This window comes from Eubalaena glacialis, chromosome 16, assembly GCF_028564815.1.
Source record: "Eubalaena glacialis isolate mEubGla1 chromosome 16, mEubGla1.1.hap2.+ XY, whole genome shotgun sequence".
In the NCBI taxonomy this organism is placed as follows: Eukaryota; Metazoa; Chordata; class Mammalia; order Artiodactyla; family Balaenidae; genus Eubalaena; species Eubalaena glacialis.
The window spans coordinates 71,130,320-71,147,614 of record NC_083731.1 but is presented as its reverse complement, the minus strand read 5'-3'; the positions used below and the strand labels follow the sequence as shown (position 1 = coordinate 71,147,614).

General features: G+C 39.9%; 1 protein-coding gene across 6 annotated transcripts in view; it reads right to left on the bottom strand.

Moving 5' to 3' along the window:
* RB1 (RB transcriptional corepressor 1) overlaps window positions 1-14,568 on the bottom strand; it is a 138,451-nt gene extending 123,883 nt beyond the window's left edge. For 4 of the 6 annotated variants that reach the window (XM_061170714.1, XM_061170716.1, XM_061170717.1 and 1 more), the window contains exons 1-2: window positions 14,244-14,568; window positions 11,338-11,464 (exon numbers count right to left, since the gene is read on the bottom strand). In XM_061170714.1, the coding sequence (XP_061026697.1) occupies window positions 11,338-11,464; window positions 14,244-14,386 (270 nt within the window). In that variant the 5' untranslated portion in view covers window positions 14,387-14,568. Of the gene's footprint in view, window positions 1-11,337; window positions 11,465-12,297; window positions 12,341-14,243 lie in introns of those variants that run through there. The other 2 variants (XM_061170718.1, XM_061170719.1) reach the window with 2 other exon arrangements.
* Window positions 14,569-17,295: the final 2,727 nt, after the last annotated feature.

Below are 17,295 nucleotides of genomic sequence, written 5' to 3'. Positions count from 1 at the left end.
TTCAGAGCGCCACTTAAACGAACTCCAGAGACGGGCGCGAGCCGCGGCTGTCAGCACGGACCCCAGAGACGGGCATGAGACGCTAAGGCTGCTGCTGCCGCCACCAAACAGCCTGTGGGCGAGCACAGGTCATTCTCCACACCGCCCCTCCCGGGAGCCTGTGCAGCCCGCCACGGCCAGGCTCCCGTAATCCGGGGACAACTTCCCCGGGAGAGCGCACGGCGCGCCTCAGGCTGCTGCAACGTCACGCCGGCTTCTGCCGCTGCAGGCTCGCCCCGCCTCCTCCGTACCGCTCCCTCCCCCCGGCCTGACTGAGCCAGAGCCCCCGAATCAGCTGCTCCTTTAACCCCGTTCTGTCTGGGCGGGGAGCAGACGCCCTCAGGGGACCTACATGCAGAGGCGGGTCCAAATCCAAAGCTGAACCCCGGGAGCTGTACGAACAAAGAAGAGAAAGGGAAATCTCTCCCAGCAGCCTCAGAAGCAGCGGATTAAAGCTCCACAAACAACTTGATGTGCCTGCATCTGTTGAATACCTGAATAGACAACGAATCATCCCAAATTTAGGAGATGGACTTTGGGAGCAGGATATATTAACTTTTCCCCTTTTCCTTTTTTTTGTGAGTGTAGATGTGTATGGTTCTGGGTGAGATTTTGTCTGTATAGCTTTGCTCTCACCATTAGTCCTAGGGTTAGGTCCGTCCGTTTTTTTTTTTTTTTTTTTTTTTTTTTGGCTTAAAAATTTTTTTTTCCCTAATAAATGTTTTCTTAATAATTTTTTCCTTATTTTCTATTTTTAAAAAAATTTTTAATAAGTTTTTTCATATTTTTTATTTTAAAAAATTTAAAAAAATTCTTTTTTAATAATTTTTTTCTAAATAATTTTTTTCTTATTTTTAGTATAAAAAATTAATAAATCTATTTTTAAAAATTTAAAAAAAAATTTTTTTCTTAATAAATTTACTCTTAATAATTTTTTTTCTTATTTTTTATTATAATTGCTTTATTTTATTTTATTTTATCCTCTGTTTTTCTTTCTTTCCATTTTTTCCCCCTTTTATTCTGAGCCGTGTGGATGAAAGGCTCTTGGTGCTCCAGCCAGGCATCAGGGCTGTGCCTCTGAGGTGGGAGAGCCAACTTCAGGACACTGGTCCACAAGAGACCTCCCAGCTCCACGTAATACCAAACGGCGAAAATCTCTCACAGATCTCCATCTCAACATCAAGACCCAGCTTCACTCAACGACAAGCAAGCTACAGTGCTGGACACCCTATGCCAAACAACTAGCAAGAGAGGAACACAGCCCCATCCATTAACAGAGAGGCTGCCTAAAATCATAATAAGGCCACAGACACCCCAAAACACACCACCAGACGTGGACGAACCCACCAGAAAGACAACATCCAGCCTCATCCACCAGAACACAGGCACTAGTTCCCTCCACCAGGAAACCTACACAACCCACTGAACCAACCTTAGCCACTGGGGACAGATACCAAAAACAACGGGAACTACGAACCTGCAGCCTGTGAAAAGGAGACCCCAAACACAGTAAGATAAGCAAAATGAGAAGACAGAAAAACACACAGCAGATGAAGGAGCAGGGTCAAAACACACCAGACCTAACAAATGAAGAGGAAATAGGTAGTCTACCTGAAAAAGAATTCAGAATAATGATAGTAAGGATGATCCAAAGTCTTGGAAATAGAATAGACAAAATGCAAGAAACATTTAACAAGGACGTAGAAGAACTAAAGAGGAACCAAGAAACGATGACAAGCACAATAAATGAAATTAAAAATACTCTAGATGGGATCAATAGCAGAATAACTGAGGCAGAAGAACGGATAAGTGACCTGGAAGATAAAATGGTGGAAATAACTACTGCAGACCAGAATAAAGAAAAAAGAATGAAAAGAACTGAGGACAGTCTCAGAGACCTCTGGGACAACATTAAACGCACCAACATTCGAATTATAGGGGTCCCAGAAGAAGAAGAGAAAAAGAAAGGGACTGAGAAAATATTTGAAGAGATTATAATTGAAAACTTCCCTAATATGGGAAAGGAAATAGTTAATCAAGTCCTGGAAGCACAGAGAGTCCCATACAGGATAAATCCAAGGAGAAACACACCAAGACACATATTAATCAAACTATCAAAAATTAAATATAAAGAAAACATATTAAAAGCAGCAAGGGAAAAACAACAGATAACACACAAGGGCATCCCCATAAGGTTAACAGCTGATCTTTCAGCAGAAACGCTGCAAGCCAGAAGGGAGTGGCAGGATATACTTAAAGTGATGAAGGAGAAAAACCTACAACCAAGATTACTCTACCCAGCAAGGATCTCATTCAGATTTGATGGAGAAATTAAAACCTTTACAGACAAGCAAAAGCTGAGAGAGTTCAGCACCACCAAACCAGCTTTACAACAAATGCTAAAGGAACTTCTCTAGGCAAGAAACACAAGAGAAGGAAAACACCTACAATAACAAACCCAAAACATTTAAGAAAATGGGAATAGGAACATACATATCGATAATTACCTTAAATGTAAATGGATTAAATGCTCCCACCAAAAGACACAGACTGGCTGAATGGATACAAAAACAAGACCCATATATATGCTGTCTACAAGAGACCCACTTCAGACCTAGAGACACATACAGACTGAAAGTGAGGGGATGGAAAAAGATATTCCATGCAAATGGAAATCAAAAGAAAGCTGGAGTAGCAATTCTCATATCAGACAAAATAGACTTTAAAATAAAGACAATTACAAGAGACAAAGACGGACACTATATAATGATCAAGGGATCGATCCAAGAGGAAGGTATAACAATTGTAAATATTTATGCACCCAACATAGGAGCACCTCAATACATAAGGCAAATACTAACAGCCATAAAAGGGGAAATCGACAGTAACACAATCATAGTAGGGGACTTTAACACCCCACTTTCACCAATGGACAGATCATCCAAAATGAAAATAAATAAGGAAACACAAGCTTTAAATGATACATTAAACAAGATGGACTTAATTGATATTTATAGGACATTCCACCCAAAAACAACAGAATACACATTTTTCTCAAGTGCTCATGGAACATTCTCCAGGATAGATCATATCTTGGGTCACAAATCAAGCCTTGGTAAATTTAAAAAAATTGAAATCGTATCAAGTATCTTTTCCGACCACAACGCTATGAGACTAGATATCAATTACAGGAAAAGATCTGTAAAAAATACAAACACATGGAGGCTACACAATACACTACTTAATAACGAAGTGATCACTGAAGAAATCAAAGGGGAAATCAAAAAATACCTAGAAACAAATGACAATGGAGACACGACGATCCAAAACCTATGGGATGCAGCAAAAGCAGTTCTAAGAGGGAAGTTTATAGCAATACAAGCCTACATCAAGAAACAGGAAACATCTCGAATAAACAACCTAACCTTGCACCTAAAGCAATTAGAGAAAGAAGAACAAAAAAACCCCAAAGCTAGCAGAAGGAAAGAAATCATAAAGATCAGATCAGAAATAAATGAAAAAGAAATGAAGGAAACAATAGCAAAAATCAATGAAACTAAAAGCTGGTTCTTTGAGAAGATAAACAAAATTGATAAACCATTAGCCAGACTCATCAAGAGAAAAAAGGAGAAGACTCAAATTAATAGAATTAGAAATGAAAAAGGAGAAGTAACCACTGACACTGCAGAAATACAAACGATCATAAGAGATTACTACAAGCAACTCTATGCTAATAAAATGGACAACCTGGAAGAAATGGACAGATTCTTAGAAATGCACAACCTGCCGAGACTGAACCAGGAAGAAATAGAAAATATGAACAGACCAATCACAAGCACTGAAATTGAAACTGTGATTAAAAATCTTCCAACACACAAAAGCCCAGGACCAGATGGCTTCACAGGCGAATTCTATCAAACATTTAGAGAAGAGCTAACACCTATCCTTCTCAAACTCTTCCAAAATATTGCAGAGGGAGGAACACTCCCCAACTCATTCTACGAGGCCACCATCACCCTGATACCAAAACCAGGCAAAGATGTCACAAAGAAAGAAAACTACAGGCCAATATCACTGATGAACATAGATGCAAAAATCCTCAACAAAATACTAGCAAACAGAATCCAACAGCACATTAAAAGGATCATACACCATGATCAAGTGGGGTTTATTCCAGGAATGCAAGGATTCTTCAATATACGCAAATCAATCAACGTGATACATCATATTAACAAATTGAAGGAGAAAAACCATATGATCATCTCAATAGATGCAGAGAAAGCTTTCGACAAAATTCAACACCCATTTATGATAAAAGTCCTGCAGAAAGTAGGCATAGAGGGAACTTTCCTCAACATAATAAAGGCCGTATATGACAAACCCACAGCCAACATTGTCCTCAATGGTGAAAAACTGAAACCATTTCCACTAAGATCAGGAACAAGACAAGGTTGCCCACTCTCACCACTATTATTCAACATAGTTTTGGAAGTGTTAGCCACAGCAATCAGAGACGAAAAAGAAATAAAAGGAATCCAAATCGGAAAAGAAGAAGTAAAGCTGTCACTGTTTGCAGATGACATGATACTATACATAGAGAATCCAAAAGATGCTACCAGAAAACTACTAGAGCTAATCAATGAATTTGGTAAAGTAGCAGGATACAAAATTAATGCACAGAAATCTCTTGCATTCCTGTATACTAATGATGAAAAATCTGAAAGTGAAATTAAGAAAACACTCCCGTTTACCATTGCAACAAAAAGAATAAAATACCTAGGAATAAACCTACCTAAGGAGACAAAAGACCTGTATGCAGAAAATTATAGGACACTGATGAAAGAAATTAAAGATGATACAAATAGATGGAGAGATATACCATGTTCTTGGATTGGAATAATCAACATTGTGAAAATGACTCTGCTACCCAAAGCAATCTACAGATTCAATGCAATCCCTATCAAACTACCACTGGCATTTTTCACAGAACTAGAACAAAAAATTTCACAATTTGTATGGAAACACAAAAGACCCCGAATAGCCAAGGCAATCTTGAGAACGAAAAATGGAGCTGGAGGAATCAGGCTCCCTGACTTCAGACTATATTACAAAGCTACAGTAATCAAGACAGTTTGGTACTGGCACAAAAACAGAAATATAGATCAATGGAACAGGATAGAAAGCCCAGAGATAAGCCCACGCACATATGGTCACCTTATCTTTGATAAAGGAGGCAAGCATATACAGTGGAGAAAAGACAGCCTCTTCAATAAGTGGTGCTGGGAAAATTGGACAGGTACATGTAAAAGTATGAAATTAGAACACTCCCTAACACCATACACAAAAATAAACTCAAAATGGATTAAAGACCTAAGTGTAAGGCCAGACACTATCAAACTCTTAGAGGAAAACATAGGCAGAACACTGTATGACATAAGTCACAGCAAGATCCTTTTTGACCCAGGTCCTAGAGAAATGGAAATAAAAACACAAATAAACAAATGGGACCTAATGAAACTTAAAAGCTTTTGCACAGCAAAGGAAACCATAAACAAGACCAAAAGACAACCCTCAGAATGGGAGAAAATATTTGCAAATGAAGCAACGGACAAAGGATTAATCTCCAAGATTTACAAGCAGCTCATGCAGCTCAATAACAAAAAAACAAACAACCCAATCCAAAAATGGGCAGAAGACCTAAATAGACATTTCTCCAAAGAAGAGATACAGATTGCCAACAGACACATGAAAGAATGCTCAACATCATTAATCATTAGAGAAATGCAAATCAAAACTACAATGAGGTATCATCTCACACCGGTCAGAATGGCCATCATCAAAAAATCTAGAAACAATAAATGCTGGAGAGGGTGTGGAGAAAAGGGAACACTCTTGCACTGTTGGTGGGAATGTAAATTGATACAGCCACTATGGAGAACAGTATGGAGGTTCCTTAAAAAACTAAAAATAGAACTACCATATGACCCAGCAATCCCACTACTGGGCATATACCCTGAGAAAACCATAATTCAGAAAGAGTCATGTACCAAAATATTCATTGCAGCTCTGTTTACAATAGCCAGGACATGGAAGCAACCTAGGTGTCCATCATCGGATGAATGGATAAAGAAGATGTGGCACATATATACAATGGAATATTACTCAGCCATAAAAAGAAATGTAATGGAGGTGTTTGTAATGAGGTGGATGGAGTTAGAGTCTGTCATACAGAGTGAAGTAAGTCAGAAAGAGAAAAACAAATACAGTATGCTAACACATATATATGGAATCTAAGGGAAAAAAAAAAAAAAAAAAGAGGTCATGAAGAACCTAGTGGCAAGATGGGAATAAAGACACAGACCTACTAGAGAATGGACTTGAGGATATGGGGAGGGGGAGGGGTGAGATGTGACAGGGTGAGAGAGTGTCATGGACATATATACACTAACAAATGTAAAATAGATAACTAGTGGGAAGCAGCCGCATAGCACAGGGAGATCAGCTCGGTGCTTTGTGACCACCTAGAGGGGTGGGATAGGGAGGGTGGGAGGGAGGGAGATGCAAGAGGGAAGAGATATGGCAACATATGTATATGTGTAACTGATTCACTTTGTTGTAAAGCAGAAGCTAGCACACCATTGTAAAGCAATTATACTTCAATAAAGATGTTTAAAAAAAAAAAAAAAAAAAAAAGAGAGAGAGAGAGATAACAAGACATTATGTGTCTACTAATAGTCATACACAACAACATCTCTGAAGTATTTCTTCTGGAAAATATCAAACCAGGATCTGATCAGGCCTCTAGATCCATTTCTAGGAAACACAGAGAATTAGCAAATATGTTAAACAATGAAGGAGGTACAACCTGTAAAATACACACAGTAAGAAACTCCACAGGATAAACAATCCAGTTTCTTCAACAAATAAATTGAAAAAAAAAAAGAAGAAAAGAAAGGAAAAGGGGGAGGGAAGGAAGACGTGAAACCAACAGATTAAAAGAGATTTAAGACACAAGTCAACCAATCATACTGTATGGACCTTATTTAAATCCTCATTAGAACATACTGAAAAAAAAAAAAGAATTTATGAAACAATCAAGAAAATTTGAACACTGGATACTTGATATTAAGGAATTTTCATTAATTTTGTCAGGTGTGATGAACTGTGGTCATTTTTTTAACAGTTCTTATTTTTTTCCCCATACATACTGAAATATGTACAAATGAAACATCGTATCTGGGATACTTTAAAATAATCTGGGGTCAGGGAGAAATAGAGTTTGGCTATGACTGATAACTGTTGAAGCTGGTTAAGAGGTATATAAGAATTCATACCATTTTCTCTATCTACTTTTATAAATATCTGCAATTCTCCATAATAAAATGTTTAAAAAAATTAATCTGAGGATTGGAAACAGAAATAAAAGAAGCCGCAAATATCCTACAACTGTAATACAAACATAACGTTCACGTACATGTTCTGAAGTGCATTTGGCTCAGCAACATCCACATACAATCAGGATACCAGCACCAACGCCAGACAGAAAGGGTACATATATTACTAAGGACTAGAAAACTACAGGCAGAGACCTTTCACTACACATAATTTTAAAATAGATATTCTGCTTTCTAATGTTAGTAAGAAACCCCTTCATATTTCTGCAGTATAGCTTAAATGGAATGCCTAGTATTACTCCAATTCCAAACTATTTTTTTCAGTTATCTTTCTAAATATAATGACCTATAAAAATGCCTCTATCAAGGGCAATATATTTCAAAGCCCTTGAATATATACACACAAAAAACATACACACACACACATACACACGCAAAGCCCTAAGAAACTGACATTCAGACATCATTTCTGCTTTACAGATGAGCAAACCAAGACTGGAGAATTAACCAATTTGCCTAAAATCATATAGCTACATTACAACTACAAAGTTTTTTGCTCTGAGGTCCAAGGTCTTTTCTATTCTACCACACTGTCATTCAAGATACAGAAAGAAAACCAAAATTCCAACAACTGATTCACCATAAGTCACAGTATGAAAAGCATTTCTGGCCAATTTCTTGATGGAAAGTTCCTTATTTTATTCATACGCTACAAGCAGCACGAACACAATCTAATCTTATGACAGCAATCACCTATTACATACTTACTAAACATTTATACAAGGAGAAATTTCTAGACAAAATACCACAAACCTTTCCTTTAAAAGAATTAATATATGCTTTCATGTATGTATAAACAACTTTTTTTACTCTGAAGAACTTAAAAATGTGGATTTTAGCAAAAATACTGCATCAGAATCACTATACATCCGTTTAAAACTTCAACCATTTTAACTGATTCTTAAATTCTCCTAAAAAAATATTAGTGTAAGATTTTCTGCAGTAGTTCTTAAGTCGAATAATTCCGCTTGCATGACCTAATATAGGCACTCATTTACACTAATAAGTGCTTTATATGCATGAATTTATTTAATCCACAAAATAACTCCAAGTTCCAAAAATCATTGTTAGTTCCCTTTACAAATAAAAAAAACTGAGGCTTGGAGATTTTAGGTAACTTTTCGAGATCACAGAGCCAGTAAATGGTAGATCTGAGACTTGAGTCAGTCCAGTCTGATGACAAATCCTTGCTCTTAACCCATCCTCTATTCCAATAAACATTATCTATTTTCAGTTGCCAAAAAGTGCCCTAAGTTACCACATTCCTCTTCTTGTTTCAAAGAAGATAGCCAATCGCAACTAGAATGGCTGCATAGGAAACAGGTTCATTTTGTCATTCATTCGCTTCTCAGCACACACTGGCTCATATTCTCCCTTAGAAATTACTGTATAAATGAAGGTTAAATGATCAGGTCAACCCTCAAAAACTTAACTATCACTTAAAATAATATTTCTATGTGAAAGTCTGGTGAATTATAACACAACAATACAACATCATCCAGTCGTACCCAACAAAAAGGTACCCCAAATCCCAAAGGTAACATGAAATTCCTTTCTTGTCTTCCTCAGCACACAACCAGGAATGATTTCACATGTCCTAGTCCCCATCAGGAGCTCCATCAGGAGATGAGTTTTAAACTGTGCCAGTTCCCATAGAAAGTAGGGACAAAGCCAGGAGGAGAAAAGGGTAGGATAAAAAAGCAGGAACATTTATTCATATATATATACATATATATATATATATATATATATATATATATATGTATATATATATATATATTCAAGTCTGAAGCCCAAAACTATTAACTGCTACAGTTCAGTTAAAAAAAAAAAGTTTTCTGTGAACCAGCCTGGAAATCTAACTACCATATTGTACTTGCAAAGAGATTTGGAACACAACCAGCTTAAAAGTTGGAAACTATCTATACTCACCAAACTCTCTATAATCAACTACCCCTTCTCAACTTTCTGAAAACTAAAAGCCTAGTATTTATGGAAGAGAGAGAAGTGAAGGACTCTTTAACTGCATGCACAGAAAACAGCTTTGTACCTGAAGTACCCAAATCAGTGGAAATATATATTAGGTGCTTTGGGATGATACCAATAATATCATTCATCCAAGATACTTCAAGTATTCCTTTTTAGTATGGAGTTCTAGAATATGTTCAAATCTTTGTTCAAAACTGTGAGATTTGTTTTCTCCTTTTTTTTTTGTTACCAGATGCTATGGACTGAATGCTTGTGTCCCCCCAAAATTCATATGCTGAAAACCTAATACCCAATGTGATGTTATTAGGGGATGAGGCCTTCAGGAGTGATTAGGTCAGGAGGGCAGACCCCTCATGAATGGAATTGGTGCCCTTATAAAAGAAGCCAGTAAAAGCTCCCACCCACCCTGCCAAGTGAGGCCAGTGACAACGCACTGTCTATGAACAAGTAAGTGGGCCCTCACCAGACACAGAATCTGCCAGCACCATGATCTTGGACTTCCCAGCCTCCAGAACTGTGAGAAATAAATTTCTATTGTTTATAAGCTATCCAGTTTATGGTATTTGTTATAATAATCCAAATAGACTAAGACATCAGAGATTATTTTTAATGGTTTTAAATAGTTATTTTTATGGGATGTACATAAGCATATTTTGTTGCATTGATCTGATCAGTAAAAAAAGACATACATGTACTCTACTACAATGCTGATGAGAAAGTAAACGCATTAAAAGTGTCTGGAGTGCAATTTAGCAATAATTACCAAGAGTTTTATACATGTTCATAGCTTTTGACTCAGTAATTCAACTTGTAAGAATGTATTCTAATAATCAGAGATTGATTCATGAATTTAAACAAGTTATCAAAGACTTACTTTCTGCCAGGCATCACTCTTACGAATAAGGATGTTTAATCACATTATTTTACAGCTCCAAAGTTGGGGAAAAAATGTCATATAACAGTAAGAGTTAACAAATTAAAATACATATAATGAATAAAATATTACACCACCACTGGAAACTACGTTATCAAATATCAAACAATATTTAATAACAAAATGCTCATATGTTAAGAAAAATTTTTTTTAAACAAGATACAAAACTATATGTAACTACATGTAACTACATATAACTACATGTACGGGATCCTACATGTAGTTATATACAGTATGCTTTAGATCTTATTAGTCAGGGTCCTTGGTAAGTTACTTAACCTCGCTCTACTTCAGTGTCTTCATCTATAAAATGAAGGTTTTACATTTTACATGTAAAATAAAGATTTTATATTTCACATCTTAATGGATTGTCAAATGGGTTCTTTGAAAAGTGTTTAAAATATTCCCCAGCACATATAAAGCATCAATAATTATTTGCTGGTGGTATATACATACAGATGCAAAGAAAAAAATGGAAGAAATATTTCAAAATATTATAAAAGATCCTGAATTCTAACATACCTAATTCTAAGGCAATCAGGAAATTTGAACACTATGTATTATGAGATATTAAAAATTATTTTATAAGATATAAAAAATTATTTAAAATTATTTTATGAGGTGTAAAATCATTTTATGAGGCATTTTTTGTTTTTTAAAAAGTCTTTATAGCATAGTGAAGTATTTATGAATAAAATATGATACCTAAAATTTGCTTTAAAATACTTTGGTGGGGGGCTTACATGGAGAGTTTTGGGTTTTTTTTAAATTTTTAATGTTATCAGAAGTAAATTGCCTCTGGATAATAGAATTGTTACTAGCTTTGCTTTATAGTTTCCATTTTCTAAATTTTCTACAGTGATTAAAAATTATTTTTAAAATTAGAAAAATGTTTTCAAAAAATTTTAAGACAATCCTTACCAAGACTCCATCCACAGATGAAACTTTCTCCCAAGTTAACCAAGCTCTTTCTCTGACATGATCTGGTATCTTTAATTTCTGACATAATGCAGTAAAATCAGGTTCTTCAGTTTCTTCAAACTCAAGCCTACCAAATGAAAATATACATATAATAGGCACATACTTACAATCAAATTAATTAAGCAAATGTTTGTTTCAATAGTTTGCATACAATAGCACTATCCTGAAAGACAGCATCACTAAATACTTTAGGATCTTATTTATCTTTGAAAAAAATTACACTTAGAATTTAAACATATGTTTATCTTCTTCGGTCTTTCCAAAACAAGAATACCACACAGTGAAAAATGTTTGCTGGTCTGGTGAATCACATACTTTAGAGCAGCAAAATAGCCTTGTGAAGGAAAGTAAGTACAATAGCTAAAACTGTTTGGGAAAGCTGGGATGATACTAGCCAAGAGGAAAGCCTTAGATAATATTACAAAATCAATTCAATACCAGTAACTTTGCTAAAATACAATCAATGTTTCATTTAATCTGCCTACTAGTATTTCTTACATGATGATCAAATTCAGCCTTTTCTTCTTGATCTTTCTTAACCAAGACAGGCAGTCAAAAAATTCTTCTTGCCTAATTCTTTCTCATTCACTTAATGTCTATTTGACATCTAATAATAATAATAGTAGTACGAGGCATAGCTTACAGTTTTTTAGTATTTGCTATGGCCCCATACAAAGTACCCTGGATGAAGGCAGACTGAACCCCACATCAGCCCTATTAGGTAAGTACTCTTATTACCCTTGTTTTACAGGTAAGTACCAAATCAGAGAAGTTAAAGTACTCACCTGAGATCACAGCCAGTAAATGGGAAACCCTGATATAAACCCAATAACCTAACTCTATAATCCATGCCCCTGACCACTATTCCAGACTGCCAAACCTACTTCGAAACATAATTACCTTTTGGTTATCTCAAGAATGAAGATGGTGTGTTGTTCCTAGTGATGGTTTCCCTTACAACTGTATCACTTAAGCCAGAGATAATACAATAGAAGGAAGACCTCAACTCAAAGTAGACATGGGCTCTGTCACTGGAAATGCAGTTGGACTGGGCCCTGAATCCATCCCAAGTAAGTTTCTCGGCTTCAGATCGCGAGGCAGTGGTTCTATCCTTGTTCAGTAGTTAACCTGTAGAGTTTGATAGCCCATGCTAAGGAAACATTTTATGGGTAACGATAATCAAGAACAGACTGCATGGTTTTGACTTACAGGAGAAGTTTTGATAGTTCCATCATTTAAAGGTATATAAAATACAGTTTTGCAAAATAAAAGAAACAAAGTCTCTTTTCCCAGGGGATGGCCAGAACGTCAATATTTCTGGTTACCCTACAATAATCAAGAATGCTTCCAAGCTCTGTGGATAACATGGGGTTCTTTACAGTAGACTTCACTGCGCTTTACAAAGGGAAACTGGAAAGTACTGGATATATCAAAGTTTAATCAGAAACGAATGTCTTCTCCCAGAACATGCCTGGGCTTTTTTTTTTTTTTTAAACTAGCGAGAATGATTTTTAATTAATACATAAGACAGTCTAAATATATGAATTTCGAAGAGCTTTTCACAAGCCATTTCCAAAGCCCATTCCAATCTTTAACAATTTGCCCCGAATTCTGTTAGTGTCTGGGGAGATAAGAGAAACAGGACTTGCTGATGGTCTAGAACGGCAGGAGGGAGTACTGAGGGACAGAAAGGAGTCCCCTTCCCTTGAAACTGACGTGTAGTCTCAAAGTAGGGCTAGTGCTGACTATAAAAATGACAACTATATTCGTTCAATCTTAGGTTCTAACCATAAAGCATCACAATCAAGAAAAATAAGCTGCTGCAATATATATCTCCTTGTCATATTCTACTGCATTATCATGGACTTGCTTAGATTTAGAATCCACTTAGGAGAAAAAAAAAATAATTCCATGTGAGCACAAAAACACTAATTTTGTACTCAAACAAACAAAACAAAAAAGGACACCAGGATCCTCGTTGGCTCAAAGCCAAAACGCAAAATGGAAGAAATAATGAGGCAGGCTGAAGCAGACTAACATGAAAGAAGAGTTTTATGCAACGAGAAAAAAGAAAAAGTTTAGAAACTCTCAAGCTGTTGGGCAAAATGCCTCACAATATTTTTGCCCATGCACCAGTTCCTCTAAAGAGTTACGTTCCACCAGTCACTACCGATGGCTGTGAATCCTCACGTACTGAAAGCACTCTTCTAAGGGAACGCCATAAAGCACCTCAGCCGAGTTTCCTGGGGGCAACTGACACCCAGGACCCTACGCTTCACGTCCGATGGCATCTCTGCAGCAGCGTCCAAGGCTTTTTTGGTTGGCCTCTCCCAAGACTGGGCTTCAGATGCAGCTGCACGCCCAGAGGAAAATACTTTCCAACTGCTGCATCGCAGGAGACCAAAACAGAAAGTCAAACGACCACCGGAGGACTACAAACCTCAACAGGAGAAAAACCTCTCCACCAGGCACCAGTTAGTATTTTTTTTTTTTTCGTTTTGCATTTGATGGGGTCTCGAAATCACCCGCCGCCTGCGAGACTCCAGTCTCGCGGAGGAAAGGCGGCACCTGTCACTTCACTCAGCGACCCGAGCCCCACCCGCCCGACACCTGTCAAGCTGGAGCCGAGACCCCTCCCGGCCGCCCTCCCCTCGCTCCCGAACCCAGACCCCTGTCAGCCTCCTCCGGGCGCTCCGCGGCGGTGGGGCACCGGGAGGGTCCCTACTCCCGCCGGGACCCGGCCCCCGGCGGAGACGCGCCCCCGCCTAGACGCCGCGGCGCCCGCCGACGCACCCTCGGGGCGCCCTTCCTGCGCGCCGCCCGCAGCGGCGGCTCGGCTCGCTCACCTGGCCAGAGGCAGGTCCTCGGGGCCGCTGTCCTGCTCGGGGTCCTCCTCAGGAGGGGGCGGCGGGGGCGGGGGCGGCGGCGGGGGCTCCGCGGCGGCGGCGGCGGCGGCGGCTGCTGCTCTACGGGGGGTTTTGGGCGGCATGACGCCCTCGCAGGGCAGGCGCCGGCGGACGCTGGAGGAGGGCCGGGGAGGGAGGACGCGCGCACGTCGGGCACGCCCCGTCCTCTGCCGACTCCCGTTACAAAAATAATTTGAACGTCCCCTGAGAAAAACCGGACGAGCCCTCCCCCGCCCGGCAACCGAGCGCCGCGTCCAACCGCGGGAAAACGTCACTTCCGCCAGCGGCGTCACGTCCGCGAGGCTCCCGGGCCCGCCGGCGTCGGGAGGGCACCGGGGTGCCGGGCGATGCGCGGGGCGGGGGCGCAGTCGGGAGGGGAGCCCCGGCCTGGGCCCAGGCGTCCGGCCAGAGGCAGCCGCAGCCGCCTGAACCTGTCTCTTCACGAAACGCGCCCCTCCAGGCGTGGGTTCCGGTAACGGGGCGCTACCCAGCCTGGTGGGCGAGCGCAGGCCCCATCACTATCTGCGGGTGGATCCGGAGCTACGGCGGAGGCCCCGCCGGGAGTATCTGGCGAGCGCACCCGGGGCGGGCACGCCCCTCTGCTCCGTGGGCGGTGCCCTCCCTCTCGCCCGCAGTCCTACCGCCCAATCCGTTAAGCGAAGTCGTACGAAACAAAAACAAAAACTTCTGGAACACCTCTTAGGAGCTGAATTTTGCCAACCCTTAGGAGAGACCAAGTATGGGACAGTGACTGGCCTTTTGGAGTTCTTTTGGGGAAGGCGGTGGGCAAAGAACTGATGATAGGGTGCTAAATGATTTAACAGGGGTGTAAAATCAGGAAGCATCCTCGAAATGTCTAAGGGACAGCTTCAGAGGAGCAGTGGCATTTGAGTAGAAGTTTGCCCGACGGACCTAACATTTAAGGAGGACTTTGTGTACAAGGGATTGTTCTGGCCACTTTACATAATTGTCCTACTTAATACTCAGAAACAACCCTTTAAAATGAGTCGTAGTCCTATTATACTTTCCAGCTGGGAAAACAGGCTCGGAGGAGTTAATTTGCCCAATATTACAGAGCTGGTGGGTGATGCTAGGTGAGCCGACGCGGGTTGTGAAAGAATTGACAGAAATATTAACAAGGGAAGAAAAGTTAGTTTTTATTCTCTTTCCTAGGGAGGAAAGGGGCCAAACGCACAGAGTGGCGTTGGCCCTGAAGGGTGGGCGTTTGAGTCTTTTACTGAGTCTTAAAGGGCAAGATGCAAGAAAGAGGGGATGGGTTGATATCTATTCTGGTCCACAGTTGTCACCAGGCTGGCTGTGCTTCTATAGGATGTGTTTTTTCTGAGAATAGACTTGTTGTCTTCAGTAATTTTCCAGTCCTTGGGTGTCTGAAAGAGACTTGATAGTGGCCCTTGACAGGCGTTACTTTATTTTGAACAATGTTAGATGGGTTTACAGGTGGTAGAGGATTTGAACCCAGATATATTTGACTCTACTTATCCATTACATCGTGTTAAAGAAAACTCCAAGAGAGGGAAACAGCATGTGCAAAGACACAAAGACATCAGAGAAGAGTTTGCTGGAACTACCACCATCAAACATTGGCTTAGAAACTGTCTCTTGTCTCTTGGTATTTACTTATAATAATAGATTGCCTAGTTTGAGTACATGTTTTTCTCTCATTGGCAGATGCTGTGGGTTGCCGGTTCGGAGCCTCCCAACTGAGGTGCTGTGAATAAAATACAGCTGTGCTCTGGTGTGAACCGCCCCCCCCATCCTTGGAACAGCTGAGCAAGGCTGAGGCAGCAGCCTCAGGCAAGTCATAGCTCTTGGGTTTATCCCTGTGTGTCGTACAATGGATTATCACTTTCTGTGTATGCCATGGTATATGCCAGAATGTGAAAAATGGGTGGCAGTCATTGGCCTGCTGAACAGCTGGTTCTGCCTAAGTTCAGAAACCCTCTCTCGGGGACTAAAAGTTTATCTGGTGGTAGGGTCCATGCCCAGGCCCGGCTACAGAGAGCACATACCATCACAGTGGTAATTCCACTCACCTTGCCCAGGATTAGGGTAGTCAGGAGCACAGGATCCAGTTTTGGTCTTTGCAAGATCAAAGAGAGTCTGCTGGGAGCCTGCTGAAAAGAGATACAAGGATGACATAGTTCTTCTACCCCTTAACTATTTGGAGGATGTGACACTTGCAGTTGCTGCAGCCATTGTGACTTAAGACAAGCTGACCTGAGGATGAGGCAGAAATACTAAGGATGGCACAGTAGGAAAATCAGAAAATCTGGGTCCTTGGTGACATAACTGAGCCTCTGATTTGACCAACCCTGGAGCTGACCTTAACAGAGCTGGGGTTTTCAGTTGTTTCCACCAAAAAGCATCATAACTGATAATATTGCTCCAGTGAACCCCTTCAGGATAGACACCAATCATTGAGGTTGCCCTTAGTACCTAGCACAGTGTTGGGCACACAGTAAATGCTTGTTTGCTAAAACTGGGGAGGGAAGGAAAGCAGAGGAAAGTTCTAGGAACTGAAGTAAACTCTCTTCATGTATAGATATGACTTGCTTTATTAAACCCAACTTACCAACACCTGGGTTTACTATAATTATGATAGCTCAAGAGAGATTTCTCAATTTACAAAAGGATGTGTATCTTTACCATGGATTACTTTAACTATGTTCCCTACTATAAAGTCCTCATACCAAACTCAGAAGGAACTGAGTCAATCAACATCCTTATATTCCCCCACAGCTTTCTGTGGCACCACCAAAGAAGTGTTAGAAATTCTGCAGATTCTTCAAAGAAGTTTCCCCTGATCTTCCTCTACCCGCATAGTACTTGTAAGATTACTGTAAGACAGAAAAAAAAAAGTCTTTCTTAGATTTTCTACCTGGAGATAGAACTCTCTTCAGTTTGAGGCCCCTTCAGTGATATCAGAATTTTTTTTTTAGTCTCCCCTAGTCTAAGAAGTCTTCCTTCGACT